Source organism: Myotis nattereri (genome assembly GCF_964212035.1).
Source record: "Myotis nattereri genome assembly, chromosome: 9".
NCBI lineage: Eukaryota > Metazoa > Chordata > Mammalia > Chiroptera > Vespertilionidae > Myotis > Myotis nattereri.
The window spans coordinates 43,909,481-43,930,846 of NC_138084.1; the positions used below are offsets into that span (position 1 = coordinate 43,909,481).

The 21,366-nt window shown below is 49.7% G+C and overlaps 2 protein-coding genes across 6 annotated transcripts in view; both read right to left on the bottom strand.

Annotated features, from left to right (window-relative positions):
- Window positions 1–3,391: 3,391 nt before the first annotated feature.
- On the bottom strand, window positions 3,392–16,582 carry UCP3 (uncoupling protein 3). Of its 5 annotated transcripts, none has more exons than XM_081098718.1 (8): window positions 15,848–16,582; window positions 14,188–14,311; window positions 10,912–11,131; window positions 10,189–10,399; window positions 9,744–9,944; window positions 8,500–8,601; window positions 7,847–8,027; window positions 4,116–5,117 (listed from the first exon to the last, which is right to left on the bottom strand). In XM_081098718.1, exons 3-8 carry the CDS (start codon window positions 11,035–11,037, stop codon window positions 5,003–5,005), a joined length of 936 nt encoding a protein of 311 aa, XP_080954844.1. In that variant the 5' UTR covers window positions 11,038–11,131; window positions 14,188–14,311; window positions 15,848–16,582; the 3' UTR covers window positions 4,116–5,002. The 5 variants fall into 5 exon arrangements, 4 of the variants coding, with proteins under 4 accessions (XP_080954842.1, XP_080954844.1, XP_080954845.1 ...); XR_013996401.1 differs by having other exon boundaries at window positions 4,129–5,117; window positions 9,238–9,944; window positions 15,848–15,951; XM_081098719.1 differs by lacking the exon at window positions 14,188–14,311 and having other exon boundaries at window positions 15,848–15,951.
- A 2,799-nt stretch (window positions 16,583–19,381) lies between these two features.
- Window positions 19,382–21,366, bottom strand: part of C2CD3 (C2 domain containing 3 centriole elongation regulator) — a 115,456-nt gene continuing 113,471 nt past the window's right edge. Inside the window, exon 33 of the mRNA XM_081098720.1 lies at window positions 19,382–20,169. Within this exon, the coding sequence (XP_080954846.1) occupies window positions 20,011–20,169 (159 nt within the window). The 3' untranslated portion in view covers window positions 19,382–20,010. The remainder of the gene's footprint in view (window positions 20,170–21,366) is intronic.

Consider the following 21,366-nt stretch of genomic DNA (forward strand, 5'->3'; position numbering starts at 1 on the left):
GATGAGAGAGACCAAGATATTGAAAACCTATTTGAAGAAATAATGACAGAAAACTTCCCCCACCTGGTGAAAGAAATGGACTTACAGGTCCAAGAAGCGCGGAGAACCCCAAACAAAAGGAATCCAAAGAGGACCACACCAAGACACATCATAATTAAAATGCCAAGGGCAAAAGACAAAGAGAGAATCTTAAAAGCAGCAAGAGAAAGAAACTCAGTTACCTACAAGGGAATACCCATACGACTGTCAGCTGATTTCTCAACAGAAACTTTGCAGGCCAGAAGGGAGTGGCAAGAAATATTCAAAGTGATGAATACCAAGAACCTACAACCAAGATTACTTTATCCAGCAAAGCTATCATTCAGAATTGAAGGTCAGATAAAGTGCTTCACAGATAAGGAAAAGCTAAAGGAGTTCATCACCACCAAACCAGGATTATATGAAATGCTGAAAGGTATCCTTTAAGAAGAGGAAGAGGAAGAAAAAGGTAAAGATACAAATTATGAACAACAAATATGCATCTATCAACAAGTGAATCTAAGAATCAAGTGAATAAATAATCTGATGAACAGAATGAACTGGTGATTATAATAGAATCAGGGACATAGAAAGGGAATGGACTGACTATTCTTGGGGGGGGAAAGGGGTGTGGGAGATGCGGGAAGAGACTGGACAAAAATCGTGCACCTATGGATGAGGACAGTGGGTGGGGAGTGAGGGCAGAGGGTGGGGCGGGAGCTGGGAGGAGGGGAGTTATGGGGGGGGGGGAGAAAGAGGAACAAATGTAATAATCTGAACAATAAAGATTTCATTAAAAGAAAAAAAAAACATTAGTATGCTCAACTATTGAAAAGAATATAGAGTTTGAAAGTTTCATCATCTAGTCATCTTGCATTCAACTCATTACAAAATCTTTTTTTTTTTTTCATTTTTTTTTTTAAATATATTTAATTGATTTTTTACAGAGAGGAAGGGAGAGAGATAGAGAGTTAGAAACATCGATGAGAGAGAAACATCGATCAGCTGCCTCCTGCACATCTCCTACTGGGGATGTGCCTGCAACCCAGGTACATGCCCTTGACCGGAATCGAACCTGGGACCTTTCAGTCCGCAGGCCGACGCTCTATCCACTGAGCCAAACCGGTTTCGGCTACAAAATCTTAAAGAGAATAAAATTGTCGTTAGATAGTGATACATTAAAATAAAACATTTGTTATATAAACTATGTATCACATTGTAATCTCTAGTGATCTAGAGAGTTGAGGGCCTAAATTGGTGATCTTATCTAGAGTATGGTTCTGTATATTTTTATGTCATTATCTGACCAGCCTGCACCACCCACCATGCCTCCTCTATGGCAGTCTCCACTGGCATTATTACTAAACAATGTGACCATTCTTCAAATGGACACATCACATGTGAACATTCTTCAAATTTCAAAAAATAATTGATGATCTAGACTGATTTATAATATCACTGTACTCCTACCTTTTTATGCCAAGAAAACTTAGACACTCAGCTCTAGGAAAACTTGGCAGTGAAGCATAAATCTTATCACTGTTCACAATGTCCTCTGTAATACAAAAAAAGTTGTCCTTAGGCCTTTTAAAGGTAAAGATACAGCAAGAAATAATATTGACTATAATAGTTCCTCAAAGTATTTGCATTAATCTTTTTTGACATGTTTAAGTTATATTTCTGTATCATAACTGATTTTGGAAATGTAGAGAACAACCTGCTTTGCATATTTTCTCTGTGAATTTACAAGACCCTGTCGCATGTTGGCTGGCAGCTTTCTCTCTGGGTGGCTGTCCCTGATGTAGGACTCCCTGTCTGTGGTTGGGAGGGCCTTGGGACAGCTGTGGGGAGCCTGATGGAGGTCTCACTCTATAGCAGTGGTTCTCAACCTTCCTAATGCCGTGACCCTTTAATACAGTTCCTCATGTTGTGGTGATCCCCAATTTCATTGTTACAAATTGAACATAATTAAAGCATAGTGATTAATCACAAAAACAATATGTAATTATACATGTATTTTCCGATGGTCTTAGGTGACTCCTGTGAAAGGGTGGTTCGACCCCCAAAGGGGTCACGTCCCACAGGTTGAAAAACGCTGCTCTATAGGCTTTAGAATGCCTGGACTGCTTTATGGGAGCGAACAGAGAACAGTGTCAGGGATGCATCAGAGAATTTAAGTTTCTTCATTAGATTATATTTTAAAAAGAAAAAAAGAGCTTTTAAAATCATCTCTCTTATAGATAACTAGAGGCCCAACACACGAAATTCATGCACGGATATGGCCCCTAGGCCTGGCCTGCGCTCAGGGCCATCTTCCCCAGCTGCCCGCAGCCAGCCCTGCCCCCTGCCGCCACCCACCTCCAGTTCCCCGTTCGCCATTGAGTGATCAGTGCCTGATGGCCGGGGGAAGGGACCGAGAGGTCGGCTGTTCCAGCCCGCTTGTCGGCCCCGCCCCCGCCCCTGCCCTGGGTGGCCATCAGGCAATCGGAGCCTGCCGGCCAGGGAAAGGGACAAAGAGGTGGTCAGTGCACCTCATAGTGACTGGCCCAGTGGTTGTTCTGGTCGTTCTGCTGTTAGGGTCAATTTGCATATTACCCTTTTATTATATAGGATTCTCTAGGCCCACTAGCCTACTCTTATATTTGACCATTCCTCAATTTCATTGAAAGGATTGGAGAATGCCTTCATTTTGTTTCTATTTCAAAAATTTTGCCCGTATGACTCTTCTATTTCTAGATTTCTCATATCCTTTCTAGAGCGTTTCATCCCACCTATACCCAGTATTCTGTGCTCTTTTGTTTTCTCTAGGGCCTTGCTTCAGCAGGCTTTTTGCCTCATCTTCAATCTTTCCTTATTTCTAGTGTTTGTGTGTGTGTGAATTGAACCTGCAGGACTTGCCTACTCTTTTTTTCTTCTTTTTGCTTACTCCTTTTACAACGGACATTATTTTTCTCCTTCCTTTCTCTGCCAAATTTCCCAATAATAGGCTGTTCTCTGACTTCTCAGCCTTTGGCACAACTTTTACATATTTGATAAATGAATAAATGAATGCTCTCACATTCATCTTCTCATTCACTTAACACCAGCCAAACGGGCCTTCTTTCTGTTCCTTGAACATGCCAAGCGCAATCTTATAGGGCCTGTGGACTGCCTGTTCTCTTTTCCTGGAACCCTCTTCCTCAGATATTTGCCCAGCCAGCTCCTCTTATCATCCCTAAAAAAACATTTTTACACACACACACACACACACACACACACAATTGTACATGTCAGTCAAGTTAAAAATAAGATGAAATTTTATTTTATTGACTGGTTGATTTTATAGTGAGAGGAAGGGAGAGAGAAGAAAGAGAAAAAAATCAGATTTGTTGTTCCACTTATTTATGCATTCATTGGTTGATTCTTGTATGTGCTCTGACTGGGAATCAAACCCAAAACCTTGGCCTATTGGGGTGCTCTAACCAACAGAGCAACCCACCCAGGGCAGTAAGAGAACATTTTAAACAGGAATTTTAATTGAAAACCAAACCAGACATTAAATTGGTAATTTTTATCTTCTTGCTTTTGTTTGAATTTTCCAGTTTATATATGTAGATGATCTCAAATTACAATTTAAATTTAGGAAAGTGCTGAGTGTAAGTGGGTATTCACTTTCTCCCAGGTGTAGAGGAGTCTGTGTGGGGGAGGAGGGATGACTTCGCTGAACATTCCTGTGAGGTGGGGATTGTTCCCATTTCTCTGGTAGGACACTGAGGTGCCAGGATTCCTGGTGGTTAAGCTGCTAGTGCGGTGAAGGTGGGGCAAGGTTTGAACCCAGTTCTGCCATCAGAGCCACACAGGCTGCTAAGAAGCAGAAAAACATGCTGGGTCCCCAGTGTCAGCCTGAAAGATGTCGAGTCTTAACTCCAGAAGGTGGTCATCTGGTTCAAGCCTGCCTTTTACAGATGGAGGAGCCGAAGCTCTAACAGGCGGAGCACCAGCCTGCAGGAGGGGAGAAGGCAGTGTGGGCATGTGGGCAGACCTTGCCCAGCCCTTACAAACAGGAAGCCTGAAGTGAGAAAGTGACATTCTGTCCAAGAAAGAGAAGGCAGAAAAGTGGCTGTTTTCTTTCCAACACCCAAGGTGAATTCCTTTATTAAGTCGTAATAATTTTCTAAAAATTCTGAGTCCTTATATTTACATTTGTACAGAACTTTTGCTTTTACAAAGTGCTTTTCTGTCCAGTTTCCCACTTGATCCTCATGATAACCTGGTGAAGTAACAGGGATGGGATTTTTACTCCCATTTTACAGGAAGGAGACCGAGGCTGTCCTCTGGAATCTCCAGTGTTGTCAGGGACTGATGACGCGTCTCAGCCTCACGCAGGCCCAGCAGTGCTCCTTTGGTACAAATTCCAGGTTTTCTCTTTTTCCCTCATGTTTCCTAGAATCCCAGTGGATTCGATATAGCAGACACATTACACAGACGGCTGGTGGTCCATGGTTAATCAAAGGCTGCGGGCACAAGCTTTATGTTGCTTTGGCAATGTCCTTCCAGGTTCCTGAGCCGATTGCCAAGCTATCATGTGCCACTCCCGACCAATGCTTGCAGTCTTTTCTTTCATTGTCTAATCAGATTTTCCAGTTTACAATCTTCCAATTTATCCAAATAGATCTGTTTGGCTTATTTTTTCTTGCCTAAATGTTAGGCATCCAACCTGATGGGTTTCAAAAATTAATATAATTTATTTGCTATCTTATCAGTGCAAAACAAAAACGTTAAGACAACACACTGAAAAAAAGAAAGAGGGAAAAAAGAAAAAAAAGAAAAAGACAATGCACTGAAGACCAGACTCCTTCCTCCTCTTCTCCTTCTGTTTCTTGAGTCATCAGCAAGTAAACAGCTCTGTAAACATGTGTGGGTCTGTGCCCGTGTGCGTGGACCCACTGCTTTATTCCATTCTTAACTGATTTTGTTCCAGTTGCATCCACGTGGCCTGACCTATTCAGAACGGAGATTCCCGTAGCATCTGGACGTTCATCAGGGCCCGTTTCAGCTGCTCATAGGTGACAAACATCACCACGTTCCAGATTCCCAGTCGCAAAAAGGAGGGTGTAAATCTGATGAGAAAAACAACCAAAACGTAAGGCGGAGTGGAAAGAGAGCGGTGCTCTCCCCATCACAGCGTCAGTGCCAACGTCCTAGACTTGTGTTAGTCATGAACATTTTCTAAGGTCTGTTCAGTCTTTTTCTTCTCTGATGAAGGAATTCAGGCATAAGGAAAGGAAGGAAAACTAGCATTTTTAGCCAGGTTACTCTATCAGGCAGTTATTCTCGCAGTTCTATAAGATAGCTGATTGTTGCCAGTTGTCATTTTCGGAAACTGCCACCCAGCGAGGTTAAGTAGTTCTTTTACAGCCACGTGACTCCCTCAGCTGCCGGGTGATTCTGGGCTCACATTCTGAATGTTCACCCCTGATGAGGTGCCTGCCAGGGCACCGAGAAGCTGGGATACCGCAGGGCAAAGACAGTGTAACACCAAGTTTAGCTCATCTCCGGGGAGCCTGCCTGTCCTGTCCCCACCTCAGCTTTGCTTCACGGACTCCGGGAGGAGCCTGCGACCTGGCCCTGCCCTCCTCCTCAGCCTCTCTTTGCTGATCTCCTCCTGGTCCTCTCTGCTCTGCCAGACCCTTATTTCCAAGCCTTTGCCCATGTTTCTCCTTCTGCTTGGAATGTCCTTGCCTGGCTGGTTGCTAATGGCTCTGTAGGAATTGGCTTGGTCATCATAGCCTCATGCTAAGGCCCCTCCTGAACCTGTAGCCTCGGTTCCTCAAAGGGAGTATAGTCCTGAGGCAATGAACGTGAACTCTGGAGTCAGACCTGGGTTTAAATCTTAGCTCTACCAGTTTTTAGATTCATGATCTCAGCTGAGTTAATCTTTCTGAGCATCAGTTTCCTTATCTGTAAAAGGAGGAAAATACAGTAACGGTATCTACCTCACAGAGCTGTTGTGAGGATTAAATGAGTTATGCGCAGCACACAGCACAGGGGCCAGTACCAGAAAATGCTCAATAGATGTCACCTACTTGTCTGCTGCTCTTTGAGGAAGCATAGCACAAGGTCCGCACCCATGAGATGCAAAGCAAATGTTTCCCAAGTAAAATAATAAACAGAGACAAGTGGCTACAACTTCAGATTGTAATCATAGAGGCACTTATGGGAAAAGAACAGACTGTCAGTGGAAACACAGACTGATGATGTCATTCCCAGGAGTTAGAACCTGTTTGCTTGCTGAGTTCAATCTAACCATGGGCTCCAGAAAGTTCTCATCAGTGGTGGGAGGTGAGAGGGTGAAGAAAAGAGCTTAGCACTACAATGAACATGTTGGGTGAAGTCTGATGGTTTGGGTTCGAGCTGTGGCTCTGCCGTTTTAATTTTGTGATCTTGGACACGTGACTTGATATTTATGAGTCTCTTCCTCAGTAAATGTGAACGATACTGCCCAGTTCAGGAGGTTGCTGAGTGTTCAGCGCAAGGCCCAGTACTCAGTGACTTAATGATCATGATGTAACCTCTGTATTGAGTGATGGCTTTGTACCTGGGACTCAGGGAGATGAAAGATGTACCAGCCACTAGTCCTTGGCTTCACAGAGCTTACATTCTAGCATGGAGGATAATTTAAACTTACAAATACCGTAACACAAAGTAGGAGGTGGTAAATACCATGCGAATGGTATCAAGGAAGTATTGCTGAAGCTCACAGGGTACTTGAGAGTATCGGGAGGAGGTGACTTGTCAACTAGTCTTGAAGGACATTTTGACTGTTGCCAGAGGGTGTTGAGGGGATGGGTAAAAAAGATGAAGGGATTGCCCGACCAGTGTGGCTTAGTGGTTGAGTATTGACCTATGAACCAGGAGGTCACAGTTCGATTCCTGGTCAGGGCACATGCCCAGGTTGCAGGCTCAATCCCCAGTGTGAGGCGTTCAGGAGGCAGCTGATCAATGATTCTCTCACATCATTGATGTTTCTATCTCCCTCTCTTCCTCCCTTTCTCTCTGAAATCAATAAAAGTATATTTTTAAAAAAGGTGAAGGGATTAAGGAGTATAAATTGGTAGTTACAGAATAGCCATGGGGCTGTAAAGTATAGCACAGGGAATATAGTCAATAATATTGTAATAACTATATATGTTGCCAGTTGGGTACGAGACTTATCAGGGTGATGATTTCATATATAAATGTCTAATCACTAGGTTGTACACCTGAAACATATAATATTGTGCATCAACTATAATTGAAAAATAAAAAATTATTCAAAAAATATTTAGAGCATGTAGATGGCACGGGAAAGGCATTCTATGCAGAGGGAACAGTAAATGCCAAGACACAGAATCAAGAGAATGTGACATACTTTGGCCCTTCAGGTGCCATCAGTGGTGATCCACAGTGTGGCAGTGGGTTGGGAAAATTCTCAGGATTACTAACCACCTTTCCCTCCTTCCTGGCCCAGTGAATTTGGGGACAGCACTTTGACCTACGCCTAGACTCCTTTTTCTCAGATAAGCCTCCCCTCACTCTCCAGATTGGATTTGGCTCATTTCCCCCTCAACTTCCATAGTTCTTGATACTCTCCTTTGTGGCATTTACATCTGTACTGTTCACCACTGCATCCCAGAGGGACCCATTGTAGGCACATTATTCATGAAAGGAAGAAAGGAAAGAAGGAATAAAGGAAGGAAGAAGGAAGGAAGGAGGAAGGAAAGGGCAGGAGGAAAGGGGAGGGAAGGAGGGAGAAAGAGTGAGCCAACTTTTCTGGAAGGGAGTATGGAGGCGGGAGGGGTAGGCTCACCCCTTGTAGAAGGCTGAGGGACCCTCCCGGGCCACCATCTTCAGCATACAGTCCAGGGGGCTGCGGTACTGGCTTGGGAGTGAGTTCATATACCGGGTCTTCACCACGTCCACTGGGGAGGCCACCACTGTGGCACAGAAACCGGCTCCAAAGGCAGAGACAAAGTGGCAGGGGAAGTTGTCTGCAGCAGGGAAGGGAAGAGCGAAGACGGGGCTGTGCGATGGGATGAGCACTTGCTTTCTGTCCCATGTGTGCTTATCGTATGTCCCCAGTTAAACGGTGAACTTGAGCATAAGGGTGGTATTTTCCATCTCTCACTGCCCTGGGTGGAGCCCCTGGTAAGGACTGGCAAGATAGGACTGAGCCGTCCCACAGTTGGAAGGTCATCCAGCCCAACCACCTTGTTTGAGGAAACTGAAGTCAGAGTAGGTGATCCCCACTTAAAGATGCATGGTGAGAAGTGGTGCTGGGCTGGAAGCCAGGTCCAGGCTTCCCCGTTCAGGCCTTCTCCCTACTCGTCTCAATGACGTACGGGCACTGCTCCTCTCTGATCTGTCTAAAGCCCCGTTGCCTCTGAGTGGTGCCCACTACGTGGCGTTCCAGGTTCCCTCCCTGCTGGGGGAGGGCTGTCTGCCCGGAGCCCAGGGCCTCACCGGTGAACAGGTGATAGTCCAGCAGCTTCTCCTTGATGACGTCGTAGGTCACCATCTCAGCACAGTTGACGATGGCATTCCTCGTGATGTTGGGGAAAGTTCCTGTTGGAAAGGGAGTGTGGGCTGATAAATGGGGAGTAGGAGAAGTGGAACCCTGGCTGCAAGGCCATAGACCCCAGCTGGGGGGCATGGTGCCCCCTTCCAGTGGTCTTAGAGAGCCCATCCACCCCACTGAGCAGATTACACATAACCTAGTGTTAACAACTCTCAGATTATCCATGTCCTCCTTAGAGGCAGAAAACAGAGAGGCCCACTGGTGTGTGTTTGGGGAACATTTTGGAGGATAATCTGCAAAATCTTATCAAAATTTACATATACTCCCAAGACTTGTCTAAAGGTAGAAAAGTAAGTCTTCCTTTGGAAGAGGAAGGTGGGCTCTTGCAACAGTGACAGAGTGCAGTGTTGGCAGCGTCCAGGAGCGCATCAAGACCAGCCCCTGGTTTCTCAGAGGAGAGCCAGGCTCCGGGAGGGCCCAGCGCAAGTGAGTGCAAGGCCTGGGCTCTGACCCAGGTGTCCGTCCTGCTCTTAACCTTCACTGGGCCACTGTTTCTTCTGATGGATCCATGGGACCCCTGGTCTCCATGTGGGAGGCACTCCAGCATTTGTCAGGGTTGCCACCATTTAGACACGAAGGGACCCCTAAAGCCGTGCTCCCAAGGAATTCCCTCTTCACAGCACCTCCTGTGCCCACTCCTCACAGCTGCCTCTGTGTCTTCTCCACGCCCTGCAGCCACCTCTCCAGCGTTTGCTTGGAAGGTCCTCCCTGCGATCTCCACACTCAGAGCCTGCAGAGCCTTTGAGGCCCAGCTTCAGTGTCGCCTTCCCTCCAGAGCCCACATGGCCCTCCTGCCTCCGGGCCTGCATCTCTTGTGGACCTCGCACATCCTGCCCCGTGGTATGGCTGCTCCTTGACACGTCTCCTCCCCTCTGTGCGGGTGTGGAAGGGCTCTTCTGTTCACTCCTGTCTCCCTCTCAATAGCCTGCACATGGTGGAGGGTCGGCAAATTGAGCTGAACTGGGAGCACTGTGGTAAGTCAGGAGGGACTTGAGGTAGGACGCTCTTTCAGAATCACTGGAATACTGTACACTATGCCGGGAGCTCCCTCGTGGCTCAGTTCTCTGCCCCAGCCCTAGGGTAGGAAAAGCTCTGCCGAAGGCCCCCTGAGACTGGAGTCCAGACTTACCTTTCCACAGGCCCCTGAGCCCCTCCTCCCTCGCGATGGTCCTGTAGGCATCCATTGTCCCACTGTACTTCTTGTTGCCGCCAGGCCCAAAGTGCTTGTTGGCCTGAAATCGGACCTTCACCACATCTGTGGGCTGGGCACAGGTTACCGCCATGGCCCCTGTGGTGCAGCCCGCCAAAATCCGGGTGGCGATGCTGGCGTCTGGGGAGAAGGAGAGAGAGTGGGCCAGTGCCCCATCACCTGACACCTCTCTGGGCCTGATGCCATTCTCCTTGCCTGATGCCTGCCTCTTCTCCTGGGTCAGAGTTCTGGAGCTTTCTTGAAGGGCTCTGAGTCTCCTCAAGAATGTCTGTTACCAGCTCCCCACACCCCAGCCCTGCCTCTGAGTCTGGCTGCCCTGGTCTCTGGCCCCACGCGCTGGTGTCCCTGGGGCGTGGGCACTCACGGTCTGATCCTGTGGGGGTGTACAGCTGCTTGACAGAGTCGTAGAGGCCGATGCGGATGGAGGCGAAGCTCATCTGGCGCTGCAGGCCTGCGACCAGCCCGCTGTAGGGGCTGCGGAGACCTTCGGTGCGCACCATGGTCAGGATGGTGCCCAGCACGCCGCGGTACTGGACGCTCCGGGCCGCCTGGGATGCCTGGCTCTCCCCCTGGATCTGAGGGACGCCCCCGCAGAGGTATGAGGAGCTTGGGGGGGGGGGGGAAGGGGCGGACGGGGCTGTGTTCAGAGGCACCTGCCTGGGCTGTGCTTGGAGAACAAGCATGACTAAGCTGTCACATCCCAGGAAGAGTGACTGAGGTTTGGGCCGCAGTTTACAGCTCAGTGTGGCATTTGATTCTCAGAGCAAAGCGAGGGCAGATTGTTTTTCCCACCAAAGTGGTCAGTGGCTTGCTCAAGGTCATTCCTTACTTTTACTTCACTCTTGACGGTTTACAAATAGGGCTGAGCCATGAAGGGTCCTGTCACGGCATGCCGAGGAATTAAGATTTTTTTTGTTTTGGGCGATGGTGATGGGGAGGCAGCAAGGCAGGGTGGGCAGCAGTGGAGTGAGTGGCCTGCTCAGGGTTGTGTGTGAGGAAGAGCTTGTTGGGAGCCGGTACAGGTGCTGTGGAAGAGACCTCAGCCCTTCCTTTGCTGCGAAAATGACCCTAGGCCAAGGGCACCTACCTGCAGGCGGACCTTGGCTGTGTCCAGTGGAAAGGTGAGGAGGTCAGCAAAACAGGCCGCCATGCCCGCCCCCAGGAACTTCACAGCTGTTGTCGGAGGCATCTCGGAAGGCTTTAGTCCAACCATGGTCCCGGACGTGTCTCCCAGTCCCTTCAGGGCCCAGTTCAGGTCTGAGGAGAGAGGCCGCTCTGCAGCCCTGGGCTTTCGTGCAGGGAGGAGGCTGTGGAGACAGGCCGGCGGAGGCAGATGGAGCCAGTGCTGCCTGGCTCCGCACCAAGAGGGGCTTTATGAGCGAAAAGCCTGGGCATTCCACGTTCAGCTGTGTGGATTTGGCTTAGAAAAACTGGCCACATGACTTTGCCTTATCTCTTAAAAAATATCTATTTTATTGATTTCAGGGAGGAAGGGAGAGGGAGAGAGATAGAAACATCAATGATGAGAGAGAATCAGTGATCGGCTGCCTTCTGCACGCCCTACATTGGGGATCGAACCCACAAACCCGGGCATGTGCCCTGACTGGGAATTGAACCATGACCTCCTGGTTCATAGGTTGATGCTCAACCACTGAGCCACGCTGGCCAGTCTGACTTATCTCTTTTGACCTTTCCCAGGATGAAGTGGCATTTGAAACTTTATTTTTATTTAAAAAATAAAAAATTTGAGGTATAGTTTCCATATAATGGCTGTTTGCATTTTAATGAGCTGTAATGGGACTTGTGTGTTGATTCTGGAATGTTTGGCCAGGGCAGCAGATGGGGGAAGAGATTTTCTAGGTGGGGGCCTAACCCGCCATCCAAGCATATGTGTCAGATCATGTCACTCCCTGTTATAAAACTGTCCAATATGCCCCCTCCATTATTGAGAACAAAGTCCAAAGTCCTTGCCGTGGCCTGTGGGCCCCTCCATAAGAGCCCCCTCGTGCCAGGTTCTGTACTTGGCACTCCCCAGGCTGTCCTGAGTAACAGTGAGTGTGACCCGCCCACAGTTACTCTCAAGGAGTCTCAGGGGCGTTAGACACGCCTACAAATAACTGTAGTGCAAGATGGGCTGGACCAATGTCAGAGGAAGGAGCCATCCAGAAGGGACTCAAAAGAGGGAGAGACCCTCTCGTTTGTGAGGTAGAATTAGAACAATTTTATGGGGGGTAGTTGGGGGGTTGCACGAATTAGGCCTTGAAAGGTGGGCAGAGAGTGTTCAACTGGAGGAGTGTGCGAGGTGCAGGAAAGGGCACGAGCTGTGTGTGTGCGGCGTGGCTTAGCGCAGGAGGAGGGAGAGGCTGCTGGGCCGTGAGGAACTTGCAGCGAACTTTACACACTGTCTCATGGAATTCTCATAACCTTCCTGAAAGGGAGCCTTCCCTTCCTTTCCCTACTTCGGATGAGCAAACCGAGGCTCAGGGACACACGCTGGCTCAGTGTTACCAGCCGCTAGTGACAGAGCCTGGTTCCCTCTGCTATACTAGGCTCAACATAGCCTTGGAAAGAAGGGAGGACACCACGTAAGCCCATTTTACAGATGAGAAAATAGAGGTTAAGATGGAAAGAAACTGGCTCAAATTCACAGAACTCCAGCCAGGTTCTTGTGATGGCATTAAGGCTCCCTTCCCCACTCCACGCAGGGGCCCGGTGGTTGTGGTGGGGTGGATCCACGATCTTGCCTTTACAGTGAGGGCATTCCAGGGCTGGTGGGCATCTGCCCAGTTTGGTAGGTGAAAAAACCCCGCCCCAAGAGGCTGAGGCCTTTGCAGTTTGGCTTCCTCTGCAGTGCTCTTCCCACAGCCCGTCTACCTGCCTTTCTACGTTGCCTTCCTGACGGAGTCCAAGAAGGATCTGGTTTCTTGGGAGGATGGTGTAGAGGTCCTGTGTCTGCACAGCTGAGCCTGGCTGAGGGAACAGGATGGACGTCATGGTGGGGAACACCATCTTCCCCCTGCCTCCTTTCACACTCCCCTTTGCCCTACACAAGACCAGCAGCTGCCAGGGCTGGCTCGGGCCCCAGCAGGGAGGTTCTGGCTCCTCGGTCTGGGGCTGGGTGGCAACCACAGAGACCTCCCCCAATGTGAGCATTCTGTTCGCCTCTCTTCCCTTAGCACTAGGCCCCCCCCCCCCCCCCCCTCCGCCCAGCCCTTCCCCTCCTTAGACCTGTGCTGGGCTTCTTGGAACCTTAGCCTGGGAATGTGAGGGCATGCCTCTAGAGCTGGGAGGCCCTTGAGGGCTGTGCTCTCTCATGTCTCTTACTGGTTGTTGGAGTGTCCCTTATTCACAATCTTTCGGGGGTTACCCAAGCTCTAAAAGAAGAACCCTACAAGTTAGGTATTTTTACTCCACTTTCAGAGTTACATATTGAGGCCCAGACAGGTGGAATGACCATCTGAGGTCACAGGTGGACAGGGCTATGTGACTCCAAGGCACATGTGTGATGTGCCAGCCTGAGAGGGAACACTTCTGAACTTCCTTTGTCCCCAGCCACTCCTGGTCCCATACCACACTTTCTTGTAGGATTAACTCATTAACTGCAGTGGTTCCTCCCCAGATAAAGGACCCCCAAAGGCAGGGACAGGGCTGACTATCCTCCTTCTCTGGGCAGCCTGGCACAGGGATGGCGCAGGGCTCAAGAAGTCCATGGAGGACCAGTTGACCAAGGAACCCCACTTGCTGAAGGGGAGAAATGGTAAATAAAATTGGAGGTGCCCACAGCAGCCTTGGTAGGGGCTGGGGGAGCCTCGAATGCCAGAGCTATACTGAATCTAGCGAGTGAAGAGTGGTTGGTGATTTGGAGTTGAAGAGTGACACTAGCAGACGTATGTGCAGAGCACGCTGGTACAGACATTTGGACTGGTATGTGAGGCTCAAGACCAGTGAGCAGGTGGTTGGAATGGTACAGGGCGAGGTGCTGGAGCCTGAACATGATCAAGAACAGTGGCTCCAGCCCTGACGGGTTTGGCTCAGTGGATAGAGCATCAGCCTGCAGACCAAAAGGTTCTGGGTTTGATTCCGGTCAAGGGCACCTACCTTGGTTGCAGGTTCCTCCCCGGCCCAGGCCTTTGTCGGGGCTCGTGCAGGAGGCAACCAATCGATGTTTCTCTCTCACATCAATGTTTCTCTCTGTCTTTCCCTCTCTTCCACTCTTCCTAAATATCAATGGAAAAATATCCTCAGGTGAGGATTAACAACAACAAAAAAGAACAGTGTCTCCACCTGGCCAGTGGGGTAAGTGGTTAGAGCGTCAGCCTGCACTGAAGTGTTGCAGGATCAATTCCTGGTCAAGGGCACGTACCTTGTTTTCAGGTTCACTCCCTGCCTCTGGTTGGGGCGCGTGAGAGAGGCACCAGTTGATGTGTCTCTCACACTGATGTTTCTCTCTCTCTTTCCCCCACTTCTCTTCCTTCCTTCCACTCTCTCTGAAAAAGCAATGGAAAAAAATATCTTCAGGTGAGGATTAAAAAACGAACAAACAAAAAACAACACAAAGAGCAGTGGCCCGTGGTGAATCGGGCACATTCCAGAGGCAGTCCTGAGCCACCCACAGGAGGCATAGCAGAGTGGATAGCATGGACTCAGGTCAAAAGCCACAGCTTTGGGGAGGCTTTAGAACTTCCAATGGCCATATTGGGGTGGGGGCAGGGAGGCTACAATGGTGGGCACAGGTAAGGGCCCTGAGACCTCCATCCCCCTTGACTCCAGCCTCCTGGATGTGAGGAACCTCAGCAGCCAGCAGACCTTTGCCACTGGCGGGTAGAAGAGGTTGAGAGCAGAACCCTCCTCCCGCTAGCTCTGCTGGGGCACTTGAGGGATGGGATGGTCTAGCCCTGTGGTCGGCAAACTGCGGCTCGTGAGCCACATGCGGCTCTTTGGCCCCTTGAGTGTGGCTCTTCCTAAGCCTTAGGAGTACCCTAATTAAGTTAATAACAATGTACCTACCCATATAGTTTAAGTTAAAAACATTTGGCTCTCAAAAGAAATTTCAATCATCGTACTGTGGATATTTGGCTCTGTTGACTAATGAGTTTGCCGACCACGGCTCTAGTCCACATGGCCTGGGGTAATGGAGCCATTAATGCTTGCTGAGTGCTTCCTGCACAAGACGCCAAGCTGAGGGCTTTCTAGGCACTGAAAAATTCAGTCCCTTTATAAGACTCTAAGGTATGTAGTTGCTATGGTTATTCCCACTTCGTTACCAACGGTCTGGAGGCTTTGAGGGCTCAGCCAGTATGGCTGAGATGGAGCTGGGATTGGAGCCCAGATCTGTCTGGCACCTGTGCCTATTCCATCGCTCAGTCTCAGGCTTCAGGGAGAGCTCAGGATTACAGTGGATTCTCAGCCCTCAGCCCCAGAGATCCCGATTCATGTCTGGGTTGGGGTCTGGGAATCTGCACTAGAACAAGTTCCCTGATGTCTCCGAAGCACCCCCATCCTGAGACATCCTGCTAACCCCACCATCCTGGCTAAGCCTCCTCAGCATTCCCACTAAAGGAAACCCCCGGGGGGAGAGTTCCCATGGGCTCTGTAAAACTCCCAGCATGCAACATGGGCCAGGCCTCATGCCAGACATGCCTCCACCTTCAGTACTCAGGAAAGGGGTCTCCAGAGCCCTTATGGGGAGAGGATTTTATGTTCTGGAGGAATCCTGCAAGGATTCTGGGCCAGATTAAGGAGAAAGCCATTTCTTACATACGGGGATGTGCAAAATCACAGCAGAGGCAGCCAGCTGAGCCAGGGGCCAGTCTTGGGTGAGAGACATGGTGGTGGGGTTGAGTCCCAGCCCTGCCACAGTGCCCTCACCAGGGCTGCAGTTCCCTCACCTTGACAAGGTGGGGCTGGACTAACTCTCCATAGCTCTGTTATGCCATGGTAGGGGTCCCTGCCAATTCCTGGCTGCTCTCTGTAGGCTGCGGTGAGGGGAGGACATGCAGGGTGGCTAGAGAATGGGATCTTACCTGAGTCCAGCAGGGGTAGGGGAAGCGCAGCACCTCCTCAGGGCTCCATCTCAGGAGGTGGCAACAGGACTCTGATTGCTCCCTGGCCATTCACGGCTGTCTCTGCTGCCTCCGGCTTGGCACCTATCTTTATACACTCTGACTGACCTGAAACCTTACCCTGCAGATGCTAGTGACAGACTGATCACTTGACAAGAAGCGGCTGGTGAGGGGCAGGGAGGTGAGGGAGGAGGTCAGAGTTCTAGATCTGGTTCAGTTCCTTTCACTTGAGGTCCTTTAAAATAGCTACTGAAGGAAGCTATTGAAGGAAGAGCCATCTCAGAGGAGGATGATATATATGTGCATGTGTGGGGCGTTGTACCGGTCACCTGTGAAAGTCCAAAGGTCAAGGCCTCCCTCCATAGGCTGGGCAGGTCTCTCCCTAGCCTCCTCTCAATAATAACACTGATAATAACTCATTTTTTGGTGCCTACTATGAGCTAGATACTTTACATATATTATTTCTATTTCTCACAACCCTAGGAGGTAGGTACTAATAGGATTCTGAGTGAGTTTGTTTTTTTAAACAACAGCTTTGCCCTGGCCAGTGTTTCTCAGTGGTTAGAGCATCTGCTCACATACTGAAGGGTCTCAGATTTGATTCTCAGTCATGGGCAAAAGCTGGGTGGCAGGTTTGATCCCCAACCCTGGTCAGGATGCATGTGGTAGGCAACCAACTGATGTCTCTCTTTCATATGGATGTTTCTCTCTCTCCCCCCACTCCCTCCTTTCCACCCTCTCTAAAAAACAATGGGAAAAATATCCTCAATTAACAAAAAACAGAAAAAAGAAAATAACTTTATTGAGAGATAATTCACACACCATTCACCTACCTATTCAATGTTTTTAGTATATTCAGTTATACCACCATCAGTCATCACAATTTTAGGGCATTTTCATCACCCCTCAAAATCCCCCTACACATCAGCAATCACTTCCCTTCTCTCCAGCCCCAGCTAATCACTAATCACTATAGATTTGCTTGTTCTGAATATTCCCTATAAATAGAATCATACAGTCTGTGACTTACCCTGTGACTGGCTTCTTTCACTTAGCATACTGTTTCCAAAGTTCACCTGTTCGTTCCTTTTCATGGTGGAGGATCCTAACATTTGTAATGCTCATTTTACAGAGAGCACTGAGTCTCAGGGAGAGACAGTGACTTATCCAGGTCACACAGCTAGTACGAGGCAGAGCCTGGCTCCAGCCTGTAAATTGTAACGTACTTTGGGTCTGTCTGCTGTGACCACGTTTTCGATGACAACATTTGGAGGCTACAGCAAGGACACGTCTGGAGCCAAAGGCAGCTGGGAGGGTGTGGGGCGGGATGGGAAGGGTCCTCTGAAGCAGCTGCTGTCTGGTAGGCACTGAGGGTAAGGGTTGGGCACATCTGAACCTGGAACCCAGGTGACAGAGAAAAGAGAAGGGGAAGGAATGAGGGGAGGAGAGGGCAGGGGACGAGAGGAAGAGAGGGTTGGGAAGGGAAGGGAATGAACTGGGTGGGGCAGAGTAGGCAGAGGCCGAGGCTGGATTTGGGCTCAGAGCCATGGCCTCGAGGCAGATGATCACAAGTCCAGATGCTCAAGTACAAAGCCTGTCCTCCTCCGAGAACCAGGCCCTGCCCTAATGTCAGCAGGACAGGCAGTTGTGTACGTGTTGTTAGAGAAGTGGCTGGGGGGCCACTGAGGTTGGGAGGGCTCAGGACATAGGTTCCAGGCTCCACCTGAAAATGCTGGCCTCGAGGTGGTGGGTGAATTGCAGTGGCCACTGTATCTGGGGAGGGATAAACAGTAGGAACCCAAATTAGGGGACAGTGGGCCCTGGAGAAAGTCAGAGGGCAGGCAGGCGGGCTGGCTCAGCGTACACTGGCCTGAGAGCTTCTTGAGGGCGGGGCCAGGCCTGTCTGCTTTGGTTCTGTCCCTAGAACCCAGCCTGCTCTAGAAGTCCCAAGGTTGGCCGCTCTGAGCTGGGATCAAGCTGTGGGTCATCAGAAACACCCATTTTCAGGTCTCCACAAAGGAAGCGCTCAAAGGGAAGTGGGGGAGACAAGGCTAGCTCTGCTGCTGCTGCTGGGAACAAACAGGTACTCATACGGCATGACCCTGCACGGTGTTTCACTTCTGAGCTGTCACTGGCAAACAGACCCAGCTTCCGGGGCGCAGTGGGTTTCAGACCCTCAGAGTGTCTACGTCACGAAGGCTGCCCTGGGCCTGGGTGGAAGCAGCCGTGTCCTCCTACGGCCTTATCCTAACTCGACCTGATCAGGCTATTTACAGGACCTGAAGAGGATTTAGAAGGAATATTCTCCACCAGCTTAACACCTCAGGCCTGGGCCCGACTGCTCCACTGCAGGTTCTCTGTGGCCTCAAGGGAGGAATAACGCCAGGCCTTAACACTCTGGGCTGGTGGCTTGAGGAGGAGGCTCTGGGGAGGGGGTGAGCTGGCAGGCGAGGGGGCTGAGGCGAACCGATGAAGGAGGGCAGGCTGGTCTGAGGGCACTTCACTGATGAGGGCACCGTGTCCGTCCCTGGGGTCCTGCATCACGGTGTACCCTCCGTGGGCACGTCCTGCCTACCTCACAGTTACTCGTGCGCTTGCCTGTCCAGAAGAGTGTGGAGGTTGTGGGCGGGGCTGACAGTTCCTAAGCCTCCACTAAGTGCCAAGTGCCGGCGAAGCCCTTTCACAAATGTCATCTCATTTATTCTTCACACCAACCCTGTGAAGCCGGGGTTATCTCCATTTTACAGATGAGGCAACAGAGGCTCAGATGCAGGGAGCGTCAAGCCGGGGGGGGGGGGGGGACCGACTGGGTGAGTGGTGTCTCCTCCATCCCCAGATGCATGTGGCCCGAGGACCCTCTGGGTTCTCTCTCTGGGCTCACCTCGACGTCTCGGTTCTAGGAAGCCTTCACTGACTGCTCCAACCCACGTGGCCTTTCTCCATAGAGTCCCTGAATTCACAGCACTTACTGGCTGTGTCCTGTTTTGGTCACTGAGTGCAGAAGCCTTGCGACATCTCTGGAGATGTCTTGTGTGGTGGTTCACTTCCTAGCTACATCAACAGAGGCAAATTAACTTCACTGAGCTTTAGTTAACTCTAAAATGGGAAACCTAACATGTAGGTTATAGAGTTGTTGTTTTTTTTGGATTAAGTGAAATGACCTGTGCTTAGGAGTAGAAAGCAGGACCCTCCATGTTAGCTCCCTTCTAGCCTGTCGCAGCCACTCTGCACATCTTTGTCCTTATCTCCCCTGCAGGCCTTGTCTTCAGTAGCTGCTCAGTTTGAGGTCTGACAGTCTAAGCCAGAGCCACCCATCCCGGAGGGTGGGGAATTCTGAGACGACTTGTTGCAGGAGACTCCCTTTACTTTGCTGATAGATTTGAGGCACCAGCAAAGAAGTAATGGGTGTCACCCTAATCTGGATCAACCCGATCTTTGGGGAATTCCTAACCCTCCTGTCCAGTGGCCTACCCAGGAAATACTTGTGCACAGAATACAAATACCAATATGATTTTATTCAAACACAGGCAGGAACAATGACCTTCAGAGCTGGGTGAAAACAATAAGTTAAAAGCATGGTTAGAATTTCAGACAATCAGATAAAATGTTTGAAGGAGGTGATTTCCCCCTCCTCTCCTACTAATTCAACACAGCATAAAATAATTTAGATCTATAAAATATCCTATTCCCAAGCAAATGAACTGAAGGTGGGGTAGCATTTCCTCATTTATGCACAATGCAGTCTACACCTTCCCCAACACCTTTAAGGCAGAAATGGCCCATCACAGGCAGAGTGAGCTCATGCCAGCAGTATGCTGTGTCAAGGACATTGGGAGGAGTTTCTCAGCCAAAAGATGCCTGAGTGGGTCCCTTCAAAAGACAAGTGGGCCAGTGGGTGCTGGAATCCATTCCGTTTCTAGTCTTTGCCTCAATTTATCAGGAAGAAGCCAAAGTCCTTGCAGGTGGACAAGGGGCCGGTTTGGACGCTCTGTCTATGTGCTGTCTGGGTCTCGGGGAGCCCATGAACTAGCCTAGTGGTTTCAGGACTCTCACAGCCCAGAGAGGAGACCTGGCACTCCTGCGAGCTGGACGAGGCTGAGGGTGGTGGGCAGGGGCTCCTTCCTTCAGTCTCTCAGGCTGCGTGAGTCTTTCTGGGAGTACTGGGAAGAAAATATCCGTGCGATTCTGCGAGTTTCTTCTTCAGACAGGTTAGGAGGCAGCGAGTTAGGTCTTGGGCGACAAGGCCTTCGGGACGGGGCGCTTCCAGTGCCTTCACTCTTGTCCTGGAGAGGAAGTCAGCTAAGTTAGCACTGAGGATGTGGCACCACCAAGAGATGGCTTTGGTTCCTCTCATCTTTTGGTCCTTATAACAGTGATGCAGAGCTTACTGGTTTACAAAGCACTTTACATACCTGATCTTGTATAATCCTTACCTCAACCCCATGGGTGGGTACATCACTCCCATGTCATGGATGAGGAAACTACAGTTCAAGTGAAATGAACTCAAGGTCCCACAGCTTGGAGTAGCAGCTAAGATGTGAACCAGCTCAGACTCTTTCTAGGCCTCCAGAGGGGCAGTCCCCTCTAGGATGGGTCTGAAGCCTCATCCATTCTGTGTCTGTATGAGTCTAGACAAGACATTTGTCCTCTGAGTTATGTCTGTCCCACGTGTGACACCGGGAATATATTCAACTTCTGGGAAGAAGATGTTGGTGAATAATATACTCTGTTGGCCCTTGGAGTTCCTCAAGCTGCAGTTGACATGAAGCACATACTCATGGTCCTACTATCAAACATCTCTCTGACTTGAGCGGACAGGTTAGCACTAATTCCACCCGAAGGTGCTCCATTTGGGCTAGTCCACTGTGGTCCTCGACTCCTCTATGACTCACTCATCTGCTCAACCTTTTTTCTTGCTTAGTCTGTGCTAGTCTCCTGCCCTGAAGGAGCTCAAAGCTATACAGGAAAGCTACCCCCGGCAGCTGGGCGAGAGCACGACCCTGGGGAAGAGGTGGAGGCCTTGCAGGAGAAGAGGAAGTGCTAAAAGGAAATGGGAGTCGCCACCACAGGCAAACTGGGCTGAGTTTGCAGCATGCAGCCTGCCCTCTGGATGGACCTCTCTTCCTCCAACTCCAGGAGCTGTGACCTTCACCAGCTGAAGACACTAAGAACACACTGCACACCCCTCAGGCACTGAGGACTTGAGGCTACCTCCCCACTTCTTGAAACTCTGCTGCTGATGGGAAACTGCGGCCCAGCTATAGCTGCTTCTGGGATCAGTAACATTTAGTGATCCTTCATTTCCTTAACCTATTTATTTATTTATTTATTTATTTATTTTTTTTTAATATATTTTATTGATTTTTTACAGAGAGGAAGGGAGAGAGATAGTTAGAAACATCGATGGGAGAGAAACATCGACCAGCCGCCTCCTGCACATCTCCCACTGGGGATATGCCCACAGCCCAGGTACATGCCCT

Excerpts from the sequence above, each read along its gene's own strand:
- UCP3 (XM_081098717.1), bottom strand. The coding sequence starts at position 14,411 with ATGTGCCCGATTCACCACGGGCCACTGCTCTTTGTGTTGTTTTTTGTT. Across the intron at positions 9,945-10,188 it reads CACCCCCACAGGATCAGACC|ACGCCAGCATCGCCACCCGG; the intron begins GTGAGTGCCCAC and ends CCTTCTCCCCAG. Across the intron at positions 8,028-8,499 it reads GGACTATCACCTGTTCACCG|ACAACTTCCCCTGCCACTTT; the intron begins GTGAGGCCCTGG and ends TCCCTGCTGCAG.